This window comes from Wyeomyia smithii, chromosome 3 (genome assembly GCF_029784165.1).
Source record: "Wyeomyia smithii strain HCP4-BCI-WySm-NY-G18 chromosome 3, ASM2978416v1, whole genome shotgun sequence".
In the NCBI taxonomy this organism is placed as follows: Eukaryota; Metazoa; Arthropoda; class Insecta; order Diptera; family Culicidae; genus Wyeomyia; species Wyeomyia smithii.
The window spans coordinates 101,310,837-101,336,986 of NC_073696.1; the positions used below are offsets into that span (position 1 = coordinate 101,310,837).

Genomic DNA, 26,150 nt, shown 5'->3' on the forward strand with positions numbered 1-26,150 from the left:
GCCACCATAAGAGATCATTCAAGGGTGGGGGGGTATTCAGCGAAGCGTTACATTGCGTGTGGCAAACATGTAAAATTGCGTTACGTGGGGGTGGGTGGGTATTGAAAATTGCCAAATTCAGCGTTATGTAATATTTGAATGGTTCCTAATGGCGCGTAAAAAGCTGGATGGTCTCGACTGCATGGGTTATTATTAAACCATGGGTTATAATCTGCTCATGGTTGTTCATTATGCGAAAGCACATGCACTCTAAATTGAAGCATAAACAGCGAAAAACAAGTAGCAACAATCAAAGTTTTGAGTGTTTAATGACATTCATTTGTGTTAAGCTTCGTTTATTTCCTCTTCCAATTTGTCATTTGAACTCTTTTTAGCCGTTAGCCGATGTGAGATTGTGTCAGTGGGGGTGAGATTGAGTCATCCAACCAGTGATTCGTCTTTCACTTTTTCCGAGTCAAAAGACTAGTGTTTCTTGCCTAAGTATTCGAGGAAGCTTATTCAAGAAAGATTAGTCTTGTGATCACCATGGGGTGGCTGAAAAACAATGGCTTTGTATGGAACAATCTCACCCCCACTGGCACAATCTCACTGCGGCTTACGGTATTGCTTTATCCACAAAATGTGACAAAAGCAAAGCATGCTGTAAGGAAATACGCATCACAGAATGTAAGACAAAACATTTATATCGTCGAATATTTATTACACTCATTATTAGTAATTTTTTTTTTGTGAACCCTTGATACAAGTAATATACATTAGGCGATGATAGAATAACAGATGAGCGATTAGTATTAAAATATATCCACTAATATCGTATGATTTAAATGATATAGGGTATCAAACGTCTTCGGCAGGTTGTTTGCAGTAGTCTTATCCAAAAACGTACCGAAGAAAAACAAAATGTGTTTGTAGTTTTTAATTTATACTCTATAATTTCTGATTGTTTATACCTAACCTTAGTTTTCTCCAGAACTAGTTATAGTTTATGTAACTTTCTCGAAAGTGATTAAACATATTTTTTATTCGTAGCTAATTGTTTACTTGAAACTCTGAATTCAATCTTTTTATTTCTATCAGGAACTAAACAGTATTTTTGTTTATATTTAACTCTTTAGACACGCTTCAGTTAAACCTCTTTAAATATTAAAAAAATGTTGAGCAGAATCGCGCCAAATGATCTGGAAATACGCGGAAATTTAATCGACCTATGCCAAAAGTCATACGCCCTTTTAGAATATAACTCATGGGTGTGTAAAATCTCTCCATCTATGGAAAATGTTCAGTTTGCTAAACCAAATACGTGTGCAAAGTTTCATTCAAATCAAAAATGGTCGATATTCGAGCATAGGTCATTTGGCGCGATTCTGCTCTGTTAATAAAGATTTATAGTGATTTCACTGAAGTCCGTCTGAAAAATAACTTGGGCACTGGAGGATTAATATTCAAATGTCATCAATTCGAAGCTAGTGAATAGTCTAGTTTGTTTTCTATCGCTCATATAACACTTTGTTGGTAAACATTTTATTTCTTTTGACTATGGTATTTTATTTGGGAGGTTGTTAAAATTTGCCCCATCTTTTTCCTTGAAAAAATGAAAAACTCAGAAGTTCTGCAACTTAATAAAAATCCTTATCAGGTTACGGTGAAACCAAACTTAACCTGCAATATAAACTCGGCATGAGTATGCCGAGTTGAATAAAATATTTATATATGAAAGATTTAGCATGATCCGTCAGACTATCTATTCAGGTACAGTCGCCGTTCGATAACTGCAAGTCTTTTAACTGCAAGACCGATAACTGCAACAACTTTGCAGTTATCGGACCGCAATCCGTCAAATCTGAAGTCAAAGTCATATTTGACATTGAAGAGACAAATCTCGCGGGGGGATTCTAAATGCATTCGAAGATAAAAATTGTTGAATCTCTAGAAACATTTCAAAAGGACTTTTCATTTTTCTCGATTTTTTTCGATTCCGTTTACTTGTTGTCTCTTCATTCTAGATGGGAGATTATAGATCTCCACTATTAATCAATGAAGCCAAATCACCATGTTATGTGGTTCACTTTCCGTAATTTTTATAAGAGAAAAAAAAATCCTTGTGCATTGTTTGGCTAGCTTTCACGTCACGGATCCTGCTGACATTGATGTTGCTTTTACTTGCGTTATGTCAACGGTTCCAAGCTTTCTGTCGAAATTTCATTCATGAATTGAGTTCAGAAACGTCTCGTATCATGGTCTTCTGTAGTGATGAACTTTATCTTCGCCTACATATTGGTTATGTAAAGTAGTTACTAAAACGCAATAAATTATGATGCGGATATATGACTATCAAATTGGTTAATCAAAAAGCTTACCTATTTTAGTTTTCTGCTATTTTTTGCAACTATGTACTTCATTAAAAAAATACATTTCGACATCATTGAAAACAAAAATGGTAGTGATGGTAGATGACCCCCCTCTAAATTTTGGCATGTGTCAAGTGTTGCAGTTATCGAACGGCATTCGATAACTGCAATGTAAACATGTTGCAGTTAGCGAACGACGACTGTACTATACAGTCCAAGTATGATGACAGTTCTACAAGGTATGCTATTCACGTCAATGCATTAGTATTAGTGATCGTTATGAACTTTTTCCAGTTTTGTATGAAATTTGAAATGATTTTACATTTTAAACTAAACTTATAAAACATACCTTCCTGAAAAGTTATAGAAATGATGTTGAAACATGTTTCATTTGTGGGGAATATATAAACATGCTGCGGTTTAGGTAAAATATGCTGTTTTTCATCAATTTGCCGGTAACCTTTTTGCACTTTTCGTTATTTTCTTGTACTCTAATAGCGCTTCTAAATAGAGTCGCTTATGTTTCATGCAGTAACAAAAGTCATGAGCTATGACAATGACTAAGATTATGCTCCAACTATTAGAAATATAGCATTTTTATATATTTTATTTCGACATATTGTCGCAATTTTTCACACTAAATCTAAATTAATATCAATTTCTAGTGTGTTTCAATTGAAGATTCACTCTCCAACCAAAAAAATCAGATATAAAACAACATAAAACGAGAAATTTCCAAAAATGTTCTGAATTCCATACAAAACGCGAGATTTTTCATAACGAGATTTGTTTGTGTGCGTGGATAGACAAAAATGTAGCATACCTTGTAGAACTGTCATCATACTTGGCTATACAGTAATCACGCATGTACAGTCGCAGGGGTTTGAACAGAAGGAGAATAAAAAAGTGGAACAAAAACAAAACGAATCCTGTTTTATACATTCTGTTTTCGCCGGTTGCTTTGGTGTTAGTGGTGTCAGCACGTTCTGTACTTTCTGCGATTGCATCCTTCCAGGTTTTCAATTATCGATCGGTTTCGTTCTATATTTCTGTAATCCATTACGCGAATCTGAACTAATTGTTGGTGAAATTTCTTCAAAATCAAGAGGTTACCTCTTACAATTTTACGCTAACTACCCAAAGATCGTCAAAATTGTGTGGACAATGAGTGAATCGGGTGTGAGGCAGCGCAAAAAGAGTGCTGGCGATGGGAAACCGCGAAAAGTGTAAGCTGTTTTTCATCAATTTTCTAGTGTACATACAAGCTAAGGTATTTTATTTTTATTCTCACAGAAAAATTCCGCACAGTTCTCAAACCGGCGTAAATCAGCATAATCGCATGTGGGCTCGCTTGGTGCTCATCGTTGGCATAGCGGTCGTAGTATATTTTACTACATTCCGAACTCGGGAAAAGAAATTTGCCACTCAAAAAGAAACATTAGAGCTACGAACTCAGAAGCTGGATTGTTCGAAACCATATTTTGAAGAAATAGCGAAATACTCTGGCTGTATCCCGGTTTACTGCGGTCGCTTTGTTAGTGACACAATTGTTTCGCAAGAGGAAGTGGAAATACTACTCAATCTGGCTCGCTCTGGTTTTAAATTCGGTCGTTCCTCGGGAGGGGCTTCCATTTTGGATCTTCACTCGGGCGCTCTGTCTAAAGAAACCCAATTTGTTAATATTTACAAGCTACCAGAGGCAAAACAGATCTTCACAACTGATCACATTAACACCTACAAACTGGTGAAGGAGAAGGTTCGACAGGCGGTCAGTGATAACTTTAAAATCAACCGAGATACTCTTTTCCTCACGCATCCGACTTTCTTCTCGCGACTAACGAACGAATCAGCGAAAACCATCCATGATGAATATTGGCACCCGCACATAGACAAAGACACTTACAGCTCGTTCCACTACACAACGCTGCTGTACTTGACCGATTTTGGCAAGGATTTTCTGGGAGGTCGCTTCGTGTTCATCGACAGCCCAGGCAAGCATAACAAAACTAACGTTTTCATCGAGCCCAAGGTAGGCAGAGTTAGCGGATTTACGTCAGGGGCAGAGAATGTTCACCACGTGGAACAAGTCACTTCCGGAGTCCGGTATGCAATAACGATTTCCTTCACGTGCAATAAAGAACACGCTATGGTCGATCCACAATTTGCCATTGAGGAGGACGATGAACCGTAGAGTGCTTGGTATGTAAGTATTATTCAGAACTAGTATTTTTGTTTGAAGAGCGTATTATCAGTAGAAAATATTTCTTTTGACTTCTACCAAACCGCCGAGATGCAGACACAATACGAGTATTTGCTTTGTTATAAAATAGATAATTTAACTTAGAATCAATGATGGCCATTTAACAAAATACACGTGTAAGATTTTACCATAAATATTTTCGGTGGCGCGCATGAGTCAATCTGTTAAAGTATATTAATGAAAAAAAAGTCTATTTAAATTCGTTATGGACATCAGAGAAAAATTATGCGGGAAAAATCAGAGAAGATTATGCGGGAGATAGTATATCACTGACATTTTGTGGTAAATAAAACGAAACATGTGACCGTTTCTTATAGACAAAGTTTTTTTTAATGATTCGAGAAACACGAACAACAAAACTGCTTTTCTTCAAAAACTAGTCTGTTTATTTTTTTATTCCTAATTATGTTTTAATCATACGCACGCAAATTTGAAAATATGGTTTGTTCCATTCTGCTCTAGATCAAACGTTCACGATCATATTAGGAAAGGTCTAAATCGTTATCTGTTAAGTAAATATGGTCGAAATGAATTCACAATAATAGAAAATTAACGAATTTGTGACTACAAATTACCCTGTCGGTGTATTATCCTCGCCTGAAAAACAATCAAATTTGAACTCCTCACATGAAAACCTGCTTAAAACGAAGCTGGAAGTCGAAATCACAAGGCATAAGGGCAAAATTTTCTTGTGTATCTTGCGTAGTTCGAAAGTGATGGTTTTCTGCAAGCAAACTACTGATCTGTTGACCGCTCGGAGAACAAAAAAAATTATTAACGATATCCTACATGCGGCTATTGATTCGACAGAATGCTGCGAGTGATTTTTTATGCAATATGTTTGACCGTCCTTCCTAGCAGCAAAAACAACGGTCTAAACAATTAGTGCTCGCGTGATTGAACCAAATAACCAAACTAACTTAAAACAGTCTTCGTTAAATAAAAAAAACATATAGATCTCTTTAGGTGCAATATTATATTAAATGATCAGTAAACGCTTGTTGAAAGCTCTCAAACATGCAACAACATTCCTTCGACTTTTGCGCACTAGTAGCATTTATTTAAGAACAGTCAATATACATACTACGAACAGAATGGACATGCGTTCAATTCGCCACTGGGTATTAGTTGAAAAAAGTTGGTATTCGTTTTTTTATTGATTTATTTAGTATTGTAGTATTTTAAACTTGTGCAGATTTTTTGGTTTTTGGAGAAGCAACAAATAAAGTGTTTGCTCATACAGTTTTATTTAAAGTTAAATAAAATTCTTGTTTTAATATAAAGCAATAGTTTTGAAGATTCATGAGAAAAGCTTACTATAATGTCAAACATCTTATTGTTACGGTTACCAAGGCTCTTAGGTTTGGTGGTTAGTTCTTAGTTTTTCGAGCATTATTGGATAACCTTTATTGCGACAATTTTTCTTTGATTCAACAGTAAATTCATGATAACTAAAAGCTTTGGTTTTATGATTAACAATTTATGGGATAAATTCCTGAAGCAGTTCAAGAAAATTCATGATTTGAGACGGAGTAAGATCAACGTGATGTGGGTTTTTTGCTCAGTTTAAAGCAGTATTTGTTGAATAACGGCATTTGAAATTCACTTTGTGGTAACATATTTTTGAGAGTACCGAACGTCAAAGAGAGTTAGTTGAAACAGGAAAAAATAGTTCAAGTAAAATCAATGGAAGTTCGAAAATTTAATTTTTGAAATTAAAGTGACACTCTTCCAATTACCTTGTACTTTTACTCTAGAAAATCTTGTAGATATTTTTCTAGTTTTGTATTAGCGAACAAAAAAGCCGTATATTATACATATTTTGATTGGAAACTCGAAATCATGATCGTTATCGAACGTATTACGTAAATATTTTGCGTAAAAATTGAAAACAAGACATAGACGTTTTTGTAGTTTTTAGCAACAAGGAAAAGATCATTATGGACTCTGTTACATAAGACGAGTATCTCTACCTCAATTATTGTCGAATCGAGCGAAATGTCGTAGGTATTAGGGAAGCCGTCTAAAATTTTGTTGAATTGGCAGCAACCTTAGTCTTCTGCATATTTTCATTTCGTTATAGTCAATACATGTACAACGACAGTGATATTATCAAAGAACAGAAATGGGATTTTAACATACAACATTATTACGCGCAAATATATTTTATTCGTGCTCAAAAATACGCTGTGTAGTACAACTATTTAAGTAAATATACAATGTTTACATTTCAACACATTATACACCCATGAATTTATTATGGTTACTTTTTGATCTTATTTCGCATTTGACTGCATAAATGCTTATATCTTTAGGATTACGGTAATATACGAAGAGAATAGAAATCCTGGCTAGCCACTATTGCGAGATGCTACTCGCAATCTAGGATTTATACCGTGCACTACATGCAGCTGTTGGTGCTGATATTCTTGTGAGATTGTGCGAAAAATATTTAGTTTGATGAGTATCTGTTATCACTAACTACCCATTTCTTCAGTATATGCTCTGATTTGCTGAGAAATTAGAATACCTACTCGGCTAATATGATTCTTACTTGACTATACCTGGATGCCCCTTGTTTTGTAAAATTGTTTCCTTCTATGTTCGTTAGAATTCTTGCGTTCAATATCGTTGGGTAAATTATATGTCTAAGACAGAATCAGATTGGTACGCGTTGTTTAATTTTTGTAACAAATAATTTTATTGTTTGCATTCAATTATATTAACCGATTATGTTTCATAAAACAACTTTTGTAGTTCCTAGATACAAATAGTGTGAAGGAATCTAATCCCCTACACGAAGATCTTCATAAATTTTACTCTAAATTGGAATGCTATCATCCAATGCGTAACTCGTTTTAAATCCATTGCTCAAAGGATCAAAGTCTTAGTCTAAATGTTTCTGTCGTAGATTCGAACTCTCTTTTTTCTACTGTAATGTTCTCATAGCTTCCTAAGGTCTCCGGAAAAATCACATCAGATTTTGTTAAACAATAGGCAAAGAAAGTCGACACCAAAACCAGTTTATATGGACCTGAAACTGGCATTGGTGTGAACTTTCTTCTATAACTGTTTACCGGTTATCATATTAAAATTTTCTACCCTATCTTATGTCCGACATTTGTTCTGAACAAACCATATTCTAGAGCTAAAGCTTAGGCGAAATAAGGAAAGCAATATACACCGCATAGAAACTGCATAAAATAAGTTAAATTATTCACTGGTTAACGCTGTGATGACATGTTTCTTGATGTGGATGGGAGCAAGTGCGTTTGTGGCTAGATACGGCAGGGCGAACGGATTTACATCAGCTCCCGCAGCAGATTCGAAATCTCAAGCATAGAGTCACCCGTCAGCATAGATCGATGATCACCTTTCACTGTCGTGACTTTTACTTCGTTGTTGCAGAGCTACGTTGGGAATAAAGGGCGATTATTTCTTGGGTTCGGTATTCATTTCGTATATCTTACCTCCGAAAGACCGTAGTTTCCTTGAAGTTTGGCATAGTTTTCCGTTGGTTTCACGAGCTTGACGGGAGCATTTATTTTGGAGGAAGGTTTGTACAGATGGCTGGCAACAATTTTGTGCACAAATGACTTCGCGGTTGTTTCAATCTGAAAACAAAACGGAGATACATTAGTGATTTCGTTGATAAGAAAACCGTAACTAGGTTCAAACTTACCAGCTGCTGAGAATGTTGAGGCATTCTCGTTCGGACTAGTTCCGCGCATTTCTGCAATCGAGCTTCCCATGTCTTCGGAATCATCAGCTCGTGAGCCGTTTTTCCGTAGTCTAGATTGCCGCACACCATGCCGAAATATGCTAACGCGTAAGCCTCGTCCTCTGCTTGCACCACTTCTCCGTTGGCGTTACGCTGTTTCTGAGCTTCGGTGTACCAACTCACGTACCGGGGTGATCCGTCCAGCAGAATCAATCGGCAGGTTTCTTTGGCTTTCTCTAACTGAGCGACCATTTCGTAGGCAATCGATGCACCGAAGGAGTAACCAACAATTGAGTATGGGCCCTTCGGTTGAACTGTGCGGATTTGTTTGATATAGTAGCCGGCCAAGGCTTCGAGAGATTCTAACGGAGCTTCGGCAACGCATTGCAGACCGTACACTGGTACCGGAACTGTTTCAGCTAGTGGAATAAGGGAACTGATTACGCCCTCAATTGCATGCACCATAAACACTGGTTTGTCTTTGCTTGTCGCTGGAGCTCTAGAGGTTAGTCGAACTAAGCATTGCGTAGGCATAAGCTCAGCACTAAACTTAACCTGTGTTCCATCGCCTAAACCATTTTGTTCTTGCTGTTGGGGCTCTGGTGAAGCTGACGTTGGAGCACCGCTTCCTGCACCGGCATCTCCGGTACCACTTTCCAAAGCTTTTAACCTTCCGAAGGTGAGCATACGAATATCAGCGGCGCTCATGACCGTGTCAAAGTTTCGCTCAAGAGTTTGCTTAATTTCAGCTCCCATCAACGAATCCATGCCAAGATCTGCCAAGCTAGACGAATCCGAAACGTTCTTTGTGTCTTTCAGTCCAAGAATGTTGGCGATGGAACTGACTAATCCTGCTCCGCCAGTTTCGGCTTTCCGTTTCTCAGCGACGACCATCGATGCCAGTACTGGACATGGCTGCTGCATGAAGAAATCGATTGTTTGCAAACAGGAAGGCATACGCTGGGGCAGAGTACCTCCGATGACCGTTTCGTTGTCTCCAAGGTTCTCCAACACCAACCCAGTGTCACCGATAGCTCCCCACTGGATAGCAGTTCCAGGTAGACCGACTGCCTGTCGAGCCTCACAGATTCGCTCCATAGCCGAGTTTGCTAAACCATAATTAACCTGTCCGATGTTACCTCTGCCGCAAGACACACTCGAGAAGCATATGAAGTAGTCCAAATCAGGACACAACTCACGGGTAGCCTGATCCAAATTCTTCGTTCCATCAACTTTGGGTACACAAACAGTCTTGAAATCTGCTTCAGTGGAGTTTTCGATCAAACCGTCTCGAAGTACAGCAGCCAAATTGAAAACACCTCCAACTGGTCCAAGCTTCTTGGCTTCCTGCAATAACTTTTGTGCTCCCTTAAGCGTAGTCACATCGTTAGTGTCGATTGAAACGGTTACTCCACGTTCGCTCCAACGACGAATCATCAACGACTGGTAACCAGTACGAATTCCGCTACGTGAGGTGAGCACAATTTTTGTAGCTCCTCGTGACACCAACCAATTGGCCAACTCTAGACCGAATCCACCCAGACCTCCAATAAGAATGTAACTCTTCTCCTTATGCATATAGGTTCGTGGAATCGACGCTACTAGTTTCGGTGTTGGTACGACCGTTTTGGCTTTCTCTTCTTCTCGAATTTTGAGCACCACTTTACCGATGTGCTTACCGGATGCCATAAAGCGGAACGCTTGCTCTACTTGTTGATCTCCGAATACACTTGTCGGCAGCGGTCGTACGGCTCCCGATTTGATACCCTCGGAAACCAGTTTGGTCACCTGGCTGAGAGTTTCCTCGTCACCGTCCATTATACTGTCCACCAAAATGCCATGGAACGAGGAATTCTTCAGGAACACTGACATTCCTAACGGGCTATTATTGCTCAAATCAAACTTTCCAATTTCCAAGAATCGCCCATTCAATCCCAAGCACCGAACGGAAGCTTGCAACTTTTCGTCTGCCAGTGAGTTCAGTACCAAATCTACACCACGACCTTGTGTTTCGCGCATCACCATCTGTTCGAAGGAACAGTCTCGTGAATTACCGATATTCTTATCCTGCAGTTTCGGGAATGTGCGCTTGAGGAAATCTCGTTTCTCCTGACTACCGACGGTTGTGAATACAGTTAAACCACCAGCTAGGGCAACCGAAATGGCGGCCTGACCCACGCCTCCTGAACCGGCGTGAATCAAGATAGACTCACCGGCCTTCATGCGGCCACGAACGACAAGCGCATAGTAGACAGTCGAATATACGCAGGGTACCGTGGACGCTTGTTCCATAGTCCAGTTGTCTGGTATTTCCCACATCATGTTGCGATGTGCGATACAGGTTGTCGCTAACGATTTTGCTGGAACCATAGCCATGATACGGCGACCGGCGGAGTCACGACCTGCGAACTGTAAACCAAACAATACATGTACTTCATGTTTAAGTAATATTACTTTTTTTTAAATTTACCTCTAATCCAAGAATACAATCTTGCGTTGGAAGATCACCCGGAAGAGCATCGACACCAAGTTTTCCTGAACACAGCATAACATCGCGGAAATTAATCGGCGCAAAATACACGGTGCACAGCTCCAAGCGCTTATCCTTTGGATCGGGCCTATCCCGAGAAAGAGTACCCTCAATCCACTTCAAGCTGGCTAGATCACCTTTGGTCAGAGCATTCACGTAGGAATGCTCGACCGGCAGCGATGGTGTGTTAGCTTGGTTGTCCAGTCGGAGATGGCGGAGAGTGCCCCAGACACCGCTATTATTAACGACATTGCAAATCAAATCCTTACGCAGCTGTTCGACGTAGAACTTTCCGGTCAACGAGAACTTCTCCGCGCGTTTATCTTGAATGAAAATCATACGCGCATATTTACCACCGGCTTCATTTTTGATACAATTGATAAGTCCTTGACCACCGAATAATTCCTCTCCTTGGCATACTAAGTACACGTACGTGTTGGTTTCTTCGGCCGTGGCGAGAGCAGCCTTCAAAGTTTCCACCCAGGTGAAGTTTTTCTCCGTTACTTGGATGATAGTACTCTTGCGCTGCTCGTAATTGACGGCAGGGCGCAACAACACAAATACCTTCTTATCACAGTACTGATAGGAGACAGTAGTTAGAGTGAGAGAATCGAACAGTGCTTTGCCTTTCTTGGTGCTGTCGAAATTTGTGCGAGATTCTTCCAAGAAAATAAAACCATCATCCCGAATAGAGTCGCGTAGATTTTTGAGAACCGTTTGTCCATCCGGATTTCCGAGAACGTCATAGGAGATGACTAAATGACAGCCTTGTTCGATAGCCGATGTGGCGGCATCCTTTTGGACAACCCGGACACCACTATCGCCGTAATGTTGAGTCAAACTATCGGGTTGATAGTTCGTAACCACAGCAACATCGGTAACCAGTGTAGGTTCACCTTCAATGAGAGCCTGAACCGTTCCGGCAACGGTATTTTCCGGAGCACGCTGGAAACAGGCTTCGGCAACTTTAAGCTTGAGGGCACCAGCGCTATTCTCGATGGCAATATGAACTGCAGTAGTGATGGAACGTAATCTTGCCTTTTCACTATTTTCGGCCAGTTCCTTTTCGTTGTAGTTGGGCACGAAAACGTACTTTTCGATTGTTGGTGTTGCCTGAGTACCACTTCGTTTCGGAGCAAGCGTAGCTTTCAATCCACGCATTTCCACTCCTCCACTCTTGATGACATCAATATTTCGGTACACACTAACCGGAACGTCTTGATTTTTGGATTTCAATTCGTTCATCAGATCCATGTGTCGAGCAGGATTGATGATAATCTTCTCGATTCTGGTAGGCAGATATAACTCTCGCATGTTCTTTCCCAAAATGCTAAACTGCAGCATGGTATCCATGAAGCTCACCCAGTTGTCCTTCCACTGTAACTCTCCATTGATCGCTCGTCCGTCGGCTTTGGTCACCCCGCGGAAAAGACCACCATAATCGTATCCTCGCAGACGCAGTTCTTTGTACACATCGCTGGTGTTCATCGGAATGCCCGATTTATCGTCGTCCAACTTGTACAAGGCGAGTTCTTCGTTTTCTACCTTCTCAGGGATCGTTATCTTACCAGAGACCGCCAGTGAACCTCCTTCGCAAATTTCAAAGGCACCGGTTCCGTCAAAGAAATTAATACCGAACTTGACGGATCCTTCCTTCGGTAGAATGGTGGCCCGATGGAAAACGGCATTCTCAATGACGACTGGAGTTTTATCCATATCGGCACCTCGCATCTTGGCGAAGGTACGCCAAGCCAATGTCATATAGCCGGTCGCAGGGAATAGAACACGGCCATCAATGGTATGTCCCGCAAGGTACGCATCGTCCGGTTTGTCTAGGTTAACGTCAATGATTGTTTCACCGGACTTATCTGTATAGAAAAAAAGGTTTAGTTTCGTTCCAGTTCTCAACTAAATAATTTCAACGTACTTTCCACTCCAAACTTCGCCAGGAACCATTTGGACGAATGGTCCCATTTGACAAGGGAGTTCAACATCGGCGTACCTCGGCCTACCGGGTAGGTGATGGGACGATATAACTTTTTAACCTGTGGTTGAGCACCGGCAGCGTATAATCTGAGAAATAAAAACGTTTAAATCAGATAAGTCTTCAAATTGGAGTCGAATGGCTACTCACTTTCCAATGTTGCTTAACATGAAGACTACATTGTTATCATGACCACGTTTCATGAGGCTAAGATTTGTAGAATCTTTACCCAGAGCTCGCTTCAGAATGGCTTGCAGTAAACCGTGCGGGGCAATTTCGATACAGATTGCGTTTGCTGGCACATGCTGGAGTCCCTCAGAGAACAGTACCGACGACAGAAGATTGTTGACGTGGTACGCAGCGGACGATTGCTGAGCCAGTGGAGTTTTCCAGGCTTCCTCTGGAATGCTGGTACTAATCCAACGCGGTGAACGGTTCTTTGGATTGGGAATTATTTTATCGAGAGATTTGCGCAGCTTCGGCGCAGCGTCCGCAATGTACCGACTGTGGAAGGCAATGTTCGATGATTTCACCCCCTTGGCAAATATACCTTCGACGTTCAGTTCAGCGATAAACTTAGATACGGAGTCTACGGGACCAGAAATCTAATGGAAAGCGGAAATTTTCAAATTAACCTTGTAACTTAGCGATCTCACAAAAAGATGAAAACCTACCGTCACACTGTCGCTGCTGTTGTGGCAAGCCGCTATAATATCACTCGGCAATCGTTCCTTGCACTGCTCCCACGAGAGACCGACGGCTGCCATCTGACCCTTAATTAGTTGCGTATCCAAAATACTGCGTCCTCTCCAGTAAGCGGCCAATACCGTTTGCTCCGGAGTGAAACAACCGTCAGCATAAGCACAGCCTAATTCTCCCACCGAGTGTCCCACCATTCCATCCGGATTGATGCCAATGTGGTTCAAAACGTCGGTCAGTGCAACCTGGACGGCAGCGATCGATATGAACGAGTTCAAAATATTCTCAAATTTAGCCTCGTCACTCTTGGTTAAAACATCAATCAAATCCACGCCTTCCGGTCTAAGTGCCTCAGCACAGCGGTGAATGCTATTGCTGAAGACCTCAACTTCCATCATTTGCTTCGCCATACTAGCCCATTGCGATCCCATACCAGAGTAAATAAACCAAATCGGGCGCTTATCGTCGTTCACATCTAGCACTTCGCGAACGGCTTGGCCGTCACCGAGAACCGTATAACCACGCTGGAAGTGTAACGGAATATTTTTACTGTGAATTTCATTAATAATTCCCACCAATTCTTCGTCGTCTTTATTCTTTTCAGCCGCATCAAGGAATGCTTCAACAGCTTCTTCAGTACGTCCTGAAGCAAGAACTAATTTCGGGAATCCATCTCTAGGGCTGATTGGTTTCGGTTTCGGGTATGACTTCATGATAACGTGCGCATTGGCACCTCCGAAACCGAAAGAGTTCAATCCCACGATGCCTCCGTTCCAAGGCATATTTCGGTCTACAACTTTAACGCGACCATCAATCAAACCGTACAAATCCGGATTAGTCTTGCTATAGTGCAAATTTCCGGGGATGATTCCAGCTTCCATAGCTATCAACATTTTCGCAATTGAGCACACACCAGAAGCAGGCTCCGAGTGGCCCATGTTGGACTTTACCGATCCTATCAGTAGTGGATTTTTGCGATCCTTGCAGAAGAAATCAGTGATAGCGTTAACTTCTTGTGGATCACCGACCTTGGTTCCAGTTCCGTGTGCTTCCACGTAGACAACATCCGCCGGGTTCAGATTGATCTCCTCATAAGTCTCTTTAATTAGTCGCTTTTGCATTTGTCCGTTGGGGAACGTAATGCCCTGCTCTTTATAGCCGTCAGTGTTAATTCGAACGTTCAAAACGCTCGCGTAAATACGACGAGAATCGGAAGCACGCTGTAGGAAGGTAACGACGCATCCATCAGAACGCACATACCCATTTCCAGATTCATCGAACACCTTGCAGGTACCGTCCTTACCCAGCATGTTCAATCGCTTAAACTGTAGGGACATGGTTGGTTTCAGGATCAGTCCACAACCGGCCACGATGGCCGCGTCACAGTGTCCGGCTTTCATATCTGCGAAAGCAGTTGACATCGCGATAAGTGAACTCGAGCAAGCTGTATCGACCGCATAACTGGGACCTTTGAAGTCAAACGTATAGGAAAGCCGATTGGCAAACATAGCCCTGGCACAACCGATCAAACCGTACCCATTGACAAGATCCGGATCGGCGCACCAATGCTGCTCGGTTTCCGAATTCGAGCATCCTATGTAAACCCCAGTGCGGCTGCCCCGAATCTCCTGAGGGTTGATGCCTGTCGGAAACAATGAAAGATTCAGAGCAAAAAAGGAATCAGCAATTAGTGTGAGAATAGTGTTCTTGGTAAAAAGTGGCAAGTTTCTTTGAGCTAGGTGGGTGAAATCTCGTTGAAAAAAAAATACAACTTGCAACCACTGTAAGTAGCTTCATGAGGACGCGCGCATCATCATCCGACAAGCATGACGAGTGGTTATAGCTCACAAGTTCGTGGGTTGGTATACCTCTATACTGTGTACGGCACGATAGGGCAAAAATTGATGAGAGCATTTACGTGTGTAAAGATGTACTGAAGGCAAACATTCGATCGATCGAAACTGATGTGCGTCATCGTAATTGAGCTGGCACTGTTGCGAGTGGTTCCAGCGACCACATAGAAAAATAAAGTTCGAAAGATAAACCGACCGGTCGTCATATTTTTGCTTAAAATCATCGCTGCACGGCGTAGCATACGGAACGTGCATTTTCATAACAATTGGAGATTTTTATGAGAGGAAAATATTGATAATATAGAAATATTTTCATTACTACATATATCGAACTCACCAGCATCAATGATAGCCTCGTAGGTACACTCGAGCAGCATTCGCATCTGCGGATCCATACATTCTGCCTGCTTCTGGTGGATTTTGAAAAACTCTGCGTCCAGGTTTTGCAAATCTTCGTTCTTGATCTTGCCGACCCTAGTGGGCAGCTCGTACAGACCCTTGGGCCACCGTCTGTCGTCGTCATTGACCATGTCGATGCCCTCCATCAGGTTCCGTTTGAACTCCTCGATGTTAGAGCTCTCCGGCAGGCGGCCGGAGAAGCCTGTGATACAGATGTCATCCCGAATCTGATGGCCATCGTACTGTCCCCCCAGGTCCCGGGGGACACCACGACGGGTGTCAGTAGAGACATCTTCGAAGCGAGCTGGCATTGTTGCGTTTTGGTTGCGTCGTGCTTTTTTCTTGTGGGAACGTTTTCCACGGGAAGGAATGGCGGTGCAATCTGCTGAACAGCTAGTTGTGTGTGTGGTTAGGCAAAAAAGATGCTGTAAAAGTGCAATAGACAAAACTAATTAGGTTGCGAATCCATATAAGTGCTCGGTTTAATAGTCAACTAGTCATCCATTCATTATCTCGTTTAACCAGATCGCTGCGGGAGACAATCAGTTAAATTGACTCCACCAGCAATGAAAAGGTCAATTAAATGTTTACCACACGAGGTAGTGACGATTGACCCGTCAAATCACAAACATTTCTTGCCGCATGTGTTTGCGTCGCGCAAGTACCCCGTACTTTGATTAATTCAATTTATTATTCTATAATATGATATTGTGTATATCAATAGCTTGGAGCGTCTCAGCGTTGATAAGGAAATGGCCGGACGGACTGATTGGTAGCTGGTTATTTATATCCTTTAAATTAATCTGAGCTCAGCTTACTGATAAGTAAATTTCATATCTGTGATTATTTTTTTATCGAGTAATTCAGTTCGATTTAATCAACTGTGAAAATACAATCACTGCCTTTGACACTCACTTGAGACTTTGTTAAGCTTGTCGGCCTTTTGGAATGATTGTTCCAAAGCATATGAGAGATAAATTGTGTTATATCGCTCGTATATTGCAATAAATCTTTGTTTGTTGCTCAATCTAATCTTTTTTTGATTTCTTATTTTCCTCAACCTATCAAATTTTGTGTTATTTTTTCAATTTCAAACATTTTTTTCTACAGTGTATATTTTTTAAAAGGCATTATTATCTACAACTCGTTTTCAGACAGTTTTACACCCTATTTGAAAATTACACTCGAGTCTACAAAATTTCTCCATCAGTGAAAAATACTTAGTTTGCTAAGCCAAATGGTTGAAATGGTTGAAATTTTGTTTGCGTATTTCCGGAGCATTTTGTTCATGATGCAATATTATTCTACCTGATTTTGTAAGAGCTCTTGTTATGTTAATAATTATTAGACAATACTTCTCTTCGATTTATACCAATAGAATATCAAATCAATTAGATTGTTCCTTATTGATGAGGAGAGCTATTAGGGTAAATACAAATTAATTCAATTTTTGCAAAACTCAAACAAATCTTCTTTGGGGTAATTTACTGAACGATTCTAATAATTAATTGGCAGAAATAATGTTTAAATAGAGACTGTAACAAGGGGCCGTCCACATTCCACGTGGACAAAAAATCGTCATATAAGACCTCTCGTCTCCCCTCGTGGGCAACCGTGAACATTTATAAACCCCTTTCCCACCCCCTCCCTATCCACGTGGACATTTTTCTACAAAGAAAAATTGAAAAACGTTTTTTTCTAATGTTTCTGAAACCATGAAATGGCCAGAACAAAAATTAATTTTCAATAAAGTTGTGAACCGCTGGAAGAAATCAAATAAAAGATAAAAAAGATTCAACAGTTAGTTCAATATGGCTGAAATCTTTTGTAGAACCTGAAAAATGGAAACTTTTCGATGAAAACGCTTCGAGGAACAAACTGACTGAGTTCAAAAATGGAATATTAAAAGACAGTCGGGACCAAAAATGAAAATGATCTTAAATTTGGTACAAAATAATAAAGTAGCTAATTCTAAAGCGAGGATCATGCTAAAAAGAAATGATTCATCTTCGGCCTAATTGTTGGAGGACGCTTCTAAGTGAAAGAAAAGGCCAAAACAGAAAAAAAATTTAGTTAAGAGTGTTTCTATAGGATGGATGAGACTAATGACAAAACTGAATCCAACTCGAGCTGACAGCTTACTTGAAAATGCCTCAAAAAAACTTAAAAATATCTCTGCTAGCAAGAGAAAACCAAAAAATAAATCTAGAAAATCTATAACGAGCGTCTTAGCAGAGTGATTGAGGTAAATATCTTATTTTACCCAAAATTCTTGAAAGGTTCTCAACATGTGCTCAACATGTCCGAAGAATCTTTCTAAAAAAATCAATGTCAACGACTCTAAAACTCAGCCTTTAAAAAAAATTGTGTCCACGTCAATCCTTGAGAAGGTTTACAATATACTTATAAATCATAAATGATATTTAAAAAACATATGTTTATGTCCAATACGGCTGTAAAATCCGGAACATAAAATTAGAATTCCTACACTAAAAAAAATCTCTCAAATTGAACTCAAACCAAAAAAAAACACTTCTATAACGAGAAATTACAAAACAACACATTTCAAAGACCAGCAAAAAAACGAAGTATGCCTAGATTTGCCGAATATATACAAAAAAAATACAACAAAAATCAAGCAAACAATCATCAAGCTTCTATAGTCCTGAAACGGCGTAATAATGGTGATACATGATAATAAAATAATAAATTGCAAACCTCAAACATTTCCAAAATCCGAAATCGGAGAAAAAGTGATCGCAAACTTTTAACGCAATCGCACAAAACAACGTAACATAGGATCACATATCATTATCGCCGAAACACACTGAGAAAAACGCTTCCAAAGGTCAGATAAAACGTTGAAATAATCTCAAAATTACCGAAAACGCTTTGAGAAGTTGAAGTAAGCGAATAATAGCGAATAGGGTTGTGTGAAATGGTGACGTGGGACTAAACACTGTAATTAGGGGATTCTTTGTTACAAAATATACAGAGTCTACAGACAGAATCAATGTGTTTTTGCTCAGCGACTGTATGTATTTTTATTTTCAGCCTCCCCTGGAAATCAATTTTTGAAATATATTCAACAACACTCGAAAGAATAATATTTATATCTGACGATATTATGCCTGTGGTATTTTTGTGTGCAAACAACATGTATTTGACAAGGCACAAGCATGCTTGCAGTGCTTGTTGAAGAAGCACAAAGAATTTTTCGTAATGCGTTAAAGTCAGAATTAACTCTATATCCTTAAAAACCAAATCCAATAATACTTACGTTACCATAATGAATGGTTTTGTCTTATTTAACTCTGATTAAATCAAAAGCAGGTTTAGAAATTGTTCAAGAATGAGGATTGTTTCAAACTTTTCGGGAAACTTTTACCTTCGAGACATCATATTAGTCTATGGTCATGAAAGCAAAAATAAATTGACCTATTGGGTCGGGGAGACTCTGTCAATTTTTATTTCGATATTGAAACAGAGAATATCACGGAACGGATGGTGTCCATTCGCGTCGTCTGTGCTAGGAATGCTCGCATGTAACCAATCCAAACATTATTCGCGTAAATTTGTCATTGAAACTTTTTATCAATTTTACCGCTTAGCAATAAAATTAGAGTCATAACTATCATATTACAAAATTGTTATACATTTTATCTATTGTTATCCATAATGTGGTTATGCTGTTATTAACGTTTGAAATCTGACGCAACATTTGCCAGTTTCATTCCCAATTTTACAGAATGCATCCCAGTATAGTAAACAAAGACGTAGTCTCACGTCAAAATAGCCCAAATTTAATTAGGAATCGTCGAAAGACGTTTGTAAAAGCCATAAAATGACAACCTGGAAATAAACATCCATTTACGCTCAGAAACGTGAAATACCAGGAAAAGCATTAAACAATCTAAAATGAACCCAAACTCACTGATTTTTATATGCTATTTAAGATGAAAAAAGGATGATAAAAGATAGAACTTAAAATAGCCAAAATTGTCTAATACTTAGAAATGATTTCTATCTACATAAACCCAAAATTGAGCTCAGAATTGTCTAAAACGCCTCCAAGATCAAACTAAGTAATTGCGAATGAAGCTTAAAACCACAACAAAAGTATCGTGTAAGAATTTTTAGAAAGTTAATTCTAAACATTATTCCTTTTGTCAAAAATCTTCACAACTGAAAGCATATGAACAGTTTTATCCAAAATATAGATGGTCGTTGTTAACTGGTTCGTTATTCTGCATGGATTTGCAGTATGCGAATACAGTATGCGATGGAAAAAAATGCAAAAATGTTCAAACGTTAGTACTAAGTTAGTTAGTTAGTAATGACCTGTTAGCAATTAAGTTAGTTGTAAGTTTACTTCCCCTTTTTGACAAGTAAGTTTAAATCCCTACACGCCAAACTTTTCCTTATTACCTTAGAAGCAATAGCGCAAAATTGCCTTTTCGGTAACAAACCTATTACTAAAAAGGCAATAAAATTCTTCCCCAGTCAAGTAACAACACATACTGTCATATATTTAGCACGTATTATGGGAGTACGACTATCTAATAATGGTCGTTTCAACCACATGCAAGATTTTTTCTGTCAAAAACTGCTCCCTTTCCATCTCAAGTAAAAAAAAATCACACACCGTCGCATATGTTGCACATGTAACAAGTTTCTTCAATCTCCAATTCATCCGGTGAGCGTGTATTAGTTCGCTCGTTGTATGCATACGGAGTAGAGGAAGAATATGACAAGAGCTGCCAAGCAGCATTTTCCCCGTCATAGAGTATGCAAACGTTGATGATTTCAAAGACTTGAAATGCGTCTTGAAATGAAATCACGATCTGTAAACTGCGTTAGAGAAAAACAAAAACATTCGCTTTCTTGCAAGCTATCCAAAACACATACTCATTGGTTCATGGAAACTCATTTGCACCTGTTTGAAAATACAAAACTCGTGCCCATCCAGAACAATATTCGCAATTTCGGCAACTCTGTTCAGACAGTATAACATATTTTCAGTTCATGTAAACACTGGGGGACGAAACGAAAGTGTTTCTAATTAGACATTTGAGGTTGACGGGTGAGATTCTCATTATGTGTGGATGAAGGGAGCAAAAATGAATCTGATCGTTGCATCAATACAAATGCAGCGAGTGAAGTCTTGCTAACACATGCACTGCGGTGCTTGGCTGTATGTTCTCCTGCAGAAACACATACAAGCCTGTGCCCGTCATAATTTTTGTTACTTTTCGGTTATTACTATTTGTGTATAATGCGCAGTCATAAGACACAATAAGTAATAAAAAATTGCCCCAAAGTAATAAAATGTTCCCCGTTTGCGTTGGGTGTACGAATGATAAGTCCTAACTGCAAAAGCGAACAAATCTTAACAATTAAATACAATTTTTCTAACAGTGTTGAGAAGTCACCATTTGTGATTGGAAACACATACTCATTATTTACTAATATTTAGGCCGTTACAAATTTTATTTTCATTTTATGTCACCCCCCCCTTCAAAAATTTTGAATATTGGAAGGGGAAGAAAAAAAAGCACAAACCGTTTTGTTCATTTTATTGGTTTTCCGAAAGCATAAATACTTAATTTAGCAACAAACAAGTCCAGTGACAGCGAGAGTGTCGTCAAAAGGCAAGCGAAATAAATAATAATAATAATAAAGTGTTATTTTTCAACTTTTATTTGAGTGCAAGTTACAAACGTCATAACTTGCATACAAACTTTGATCAAAGAAATTTCTTTTTTTTCGTCTCGGTGTTATTTATTTTTTGCCACCCCCTTTGCTAAAATTTTGATAACCTTGGACATTTGTATCAGCCTTATCATAAATACTTAAGCTACTAACAACCCCCCCCCCCCCAAAAGCAAAGCACTTGACCTTCTGTTTACTCTGTTTACTATACACAGACTTCGCAGCCAACTGTTGAGTGTACAGGACAATTGCGGGGCTAGCGCTACGGTCCTACTGACACTAACAGTCTCTCCCGTGCCGAGACTCGAACCTACGACAACTGGCTTGTTAGGCCAGCATCGTACCTCGAGACCAGCTGGGGAGGCCCCCTCCTTTAAAAAAAACTAATGACCTGTTTTGTTGGATATTTGTTTAAATTTACTTTTGAATGCTGCAACAGAACATCGAGATCGGTTTATTGCAAATAAATGAAAATGTACCCCAAAGAAGTGATTACGAGTATACTGTTCGCCCAAGAGACGCCGAAAAAGATTGTCGAGGTCGTTGGATGCCATTTGGCCTCAGTTTATCGCATCATAAAGTCTCTATAGGATGGCTCTGCAAAACATCTTACCCTACACACTTAGTTTCTTTTACTGAACTCAGCAATCTTTTTAACGAGTTCTCAACAGCTGAGCCATCAGCAATTTATTTGCTTGACGAGTGCTCAGTAATTTTTCATTCTCGCTGAAACGTCAAACATAGAAGATAGCTCAGTAAAAATTTACGAAGCGTTCATCAAAAATTGCTGCATGAGTCGGTATTTACAAAGCTGACTATTCGTCACGAGTTACCGAGCGTTCTGTAAATTTACAAAGCTGACGATTCGTCACAAATTACCGAGCATTTTGTAAACGTAAAGTTTTTTCATGGTTACGAGAGAAATATGAACCATTGTGAAAGTTGCTATTGCAACTGTTGAATAATTTTATAAACGAATTTCGGATTGTTTAGATCGATTATACTGGTGTTCCCAGCACATTCGAGTAAAAACTTGATACGCTTAAAGCAGGTATTAGACGAAGCAAATATGTGCTGTTTTTCAATACAGATTTAATTTTGTGCAAATAAAAATCGTACCAAAAATAGCAAATATTTGCTTCGTCTAATACCTGCTTAATGTTATGATGAATACAGGCTTTTTATTGCAGGTTTCTAGTAAACTGCTCTTCTGTGGTGGAAAAATTTCCATATGCTGACTGAATAGATCGTGTACCTCCACGGCGTTTTCTTGTAGATTTGAAAGTAAGATATCCATTCAATTTTTTTTTTGAAAATCACACGCGAAACACTTCAAAAACTCAGCTTCGGAACTCTTTGAATATTTGAAAATGGCGGACATTTGATGTTTCGTTTTGACAGATGCAGAAAAGTTGCCGAACAGTATAGTAAAAAACAACAAAAGTTCAGTTAAACAATTGAAGAGTTTTAGGCAACACCTAGGTAGATGCTGACAGATCGTCAAATATTTACTGAACTTTATGAAAGTGCAGAACATACTTTAGTTTACAGAAAAGGTCAGTAATGTTTTTTGCTGAGCTCGTCAAGTGCCTTTTGCATAACGGTAATTCGGTAAAAACTTCAACCGACATCAGTTATTTTTGAGAAAATCACAAAATGATCAGTATTTTTTCAAATTTACTGAACTGAATAAAAATTACTGAACAATTAAAACGAGAATAAGTGTGTAGTGTGAATACCCTAAAGTCTAACATAGCGCACACATGGCGGTCGATGTCGGAGAACCTCGTTCGGCGTCGTTTCAAGGATGTCATTGCTAAAAATGGAGGACGTATCGAGTAAATTTGTTGGAAGGACCTTATACAGATATTGATCGTTGATATTATGGCCTGAAAGTACTTTAAATAATATTTGAAACAAACACCATACATTTTCGCATTTGTTTTCCGCCGCATCCTGTAGACTTTGGGATCTTCATCTATAATTATATATGAAAATGGAATTCCGTAACGCAGTTGACGTTATTGGTATTATTCACTCCGTTTCTGAGGTGTACAGTATTCATCATCATAAAGCAAAGGCTCGGTGCTACATTCCGTATCGGAACTCGACATTCTGTTTATTATACGCAGACTTCGCAGCCAACTGTTAAGTGTACAGGACAATTGCGGGGCTAGCGCTACTGACACTAACAGTCTGTCCCGAGCCGAGACTCGAACCTACGACGACTGGCTTGTAAGGCCAGCATCGTACCGCGAGACCAGCTGGGAGAGAATTCATCATTATGTAGGTTCTTTTACATGGAAATGTTCGTAGATGTCGAAGGAATATATTTGTGAAAAAGTGAAGGTGTTTCAGTGCTAAAAATTATGAAATAATTCACAAAACAACGTGAAACATTAAAAAACGTGACTTCTTTTGTTTGTTTTACCTATAACTCAAAATTAGAGGCGAAGACATGTGTTTTTTCTACATTAAAATGTTCACTGATGTTAAGGAAAGACATGTGTGGAAAATTTCAGTTTCTGTAAAATAGCCCAAAATCGTGACATTAATCCAATATCGGTATTTCCGCTCGGTGTGTTCTTAGAATATTGATGTAATAATAATGAAAGTATAAGAAGTGGAATGTGATGTAATATTTCTGAAGTGAGTTGTGATAATGAATGAATTTAGAAACTTTTAATCCCGAGCATCACCGGGAATGTTCAACTGGTTTCCAATAGTTTTTTTCTTATTGAAGGCATTTTAAATAATAGTATTTAAATAAGATTTAAGAGCAAAATCATCTCAAATGACCTGGAGATACGCAAAAATTTAATCGAACATTTTTTATTTGGATGAAACTTTGCACACGTATTTGGCTTATCAAATTGAGCATTTTTCACAGATGGAGAGATTTTTTAAACCCATGAGTTATTTTCTAGAAGGGCGTATGCGTTTTGGCATAGGTTTTATTCAAAGCATTGTAGCTCAGAAACCTTTGGTTGTATAGAAAAACTGTCTGAGAATAAGTTGTACACCCAGCGAAAATAAATATTGAGTTCCAGAAGAACCCCTTATGATTTTGCGCCACAAGGATCCCTTATAGAAGTTATAAGTTTGTCTTATGAATTGGAGGGGAAATTTTATTCTCGACTACTAACGATTTTCGTAAGTCATACTTATAAAATTTATTGGTCGTATGTATGCATGTTTTAGGAACAGACATATCGAAATCATAGCTGTTCAATGTGAATTCCATGAAGAGATTGATATGAATATCATTAGTTTAATGTTATAAAGCTCATAATTGCTGCCATGAAATTCATAATACTAGGGAATGTTAACATGTTTTGTTAAAAAAACTTTTTTACTCTAGTTTTTACTTATTTTTTACTCGCAAATATATGATTAAAAGTACAAGTAAATGTCAGGTAATATTTCGAGATTTTGAATTTCGAGAAACAAGTTCGCCTTTAATTCCTGTTGCCGAGTGTCGCCCGCGTTGTCTTCTTCGATGATCACAAGATTTATTAGTTGCTAGAATAAACATAGATGACATGATGTAATGGTAGGATTTGTAGAGAGGTACTTACAGTTTTTTGCTCCAATTTTCACCAGCTGACACCAGCTGTGCAAATTTTAGCTTAGCTTTATCCAAACACTTCAAACACTTATCTGACGGTGCACTAACAATAAAATCAACAATTCTGGTCTGCCATTTTGCAGATTTTATAAGATATGACTATGGAATAGTCATATGGGATGCACATAACGTTCATATGAAAATCCTAAAATATACTTATGAAATTTATAAGCCTGATATGTAATGCATAAGTGTCTTATGAAATCAAAATTATGCATGTTCATAAGTTGTATCTTATGAAATTCTTAAGTGTATTTCTCTCAGTGTAGGAAATTAATGATGCCTCATAAAAAATATACACTGTGAAAAAAAATATTCTAGACTTAAAAAAAAATGAAAATAAAACTAAATTTCAATTTAATAATCTTTTTTCAATTTTCGTTTAAAGAAACTTGAAGTTATTACGCAACTTTAAGAAAAAGACCAGAATAGAGATTTTAGAAGATTGAGACAGTCATTTAAAAAAAAACTCTTGGTAGTTGGAATTCAAAATGCATCGGTTTGCGAGTTATTTTGAATTTAGTTCGAAAATTTTTTAATATTTATGAAAATAAACGGTTTTCTTAATCCGTGGTTCTCAAACAAAAACCATAAGTTAATTGAAATGTATGATCAATATTATACAATTCATTTTTTGACAACAAGACGATTGGGCAAACGACCATAGGTCATTTGGCGCGATTCTGCTCTTAATATGTTAATATGAATATGTTTTATTTCTCAACGTTTCTGCTCTGCCAACTTAATCCTGTAACTTTCCATCAAAGTATTTCTGTGGTTTTATTGATTCACACCTAGATTGATTTATATTTCAAACACATTTTTACGAGATCTTTTTTTGCTGGAAGAGGAGTTTTTTCAACTAAACCTCTAATAACCTAGCGTATGTAGTAGTCTAAATTTAGCAACCAATTTCCATTTTTGGTTCCAGAATATGGACACTGTGCAACGTCCCAAGCGTAACTGACCGAGTGGAAAAAATGCGTCTCTGTCTTCGCGTTCAGTGTTTTGATGTT

General features: G+C 38.6%; 2 protein-coding genes across 3 annotated transcripts in view; one reads left to right on the forward strand and one right to left on the reverse strand.

The window, feature by feature from the left end:
* Positions 1-3,288: 3,288 nt before the first annotated feature.
* On the forward strand, positions 3,289-5,873 carry LOC129733189 (2-oxoglutarate and iron-dependent oxygenase domain-containing protein 3-like). Its single transcript, XM_055694824.1, has 2 exons — positions 3,289-3,574; positions 3,642-5,873. Exons 1-2 carry the CDS (start codon positions 3,513-3,515, stop codon positions 4,537-4,539), a joined length of 960 nt encoding a protein of 319 aa, XP_055550799.1. The 5' UTR covers positions 3,289-3,512; the 3' UTR covers positions 4,540-5,873.
* Positions 5,874-6,754: 881 nt separating this feature from the next.
* Positions 6,755-26,150, reverse strand: part of LOC129733188 (fatty acid synthase) — a 29,679-nt gene continuing 10,283 nt past the window's right edge. For both annotated transcript variants that reach the window (XM_055694823.1, XM_055694822.1), the window contains exons 3-10: positions 15,733-16,219; positions 13,518-15,184; positions 12,994-13,448; positions 12,787-12,932; positions 10,800-12,727; positions 8,291-10,738; positions 8,079-8,222; positions 6,755-8,018 (exon numbers count right to left, since the gene is read on the reverse strand). In XM_055694823.1, coding sequence (XP_055550798.1) covers positions 7,911-8,018; positions 8,079-8,222; positions 8,291-10,738; positions 10,800-12,727; positions 12,787-12,932; positions 12,994-13,448; positions 13,518-15,184; positions 15,733-16,105 — 7,269 coding nt within the window. In that variant the 5' untranslated portion in view covers positions 16,106-16,219 and the 3' untranslated portion in view covers positions 6,755-7,910. The remainder of the gene's footprint in view (positions 8,019-8,078; positions 8,223-8,290; positions 10,739-10,799; positions 12,728-12,786; positions 12,933-12,993; positions 13,449-13,517; positions 15,185-15,732; positions 16,220-26,150) is intronic.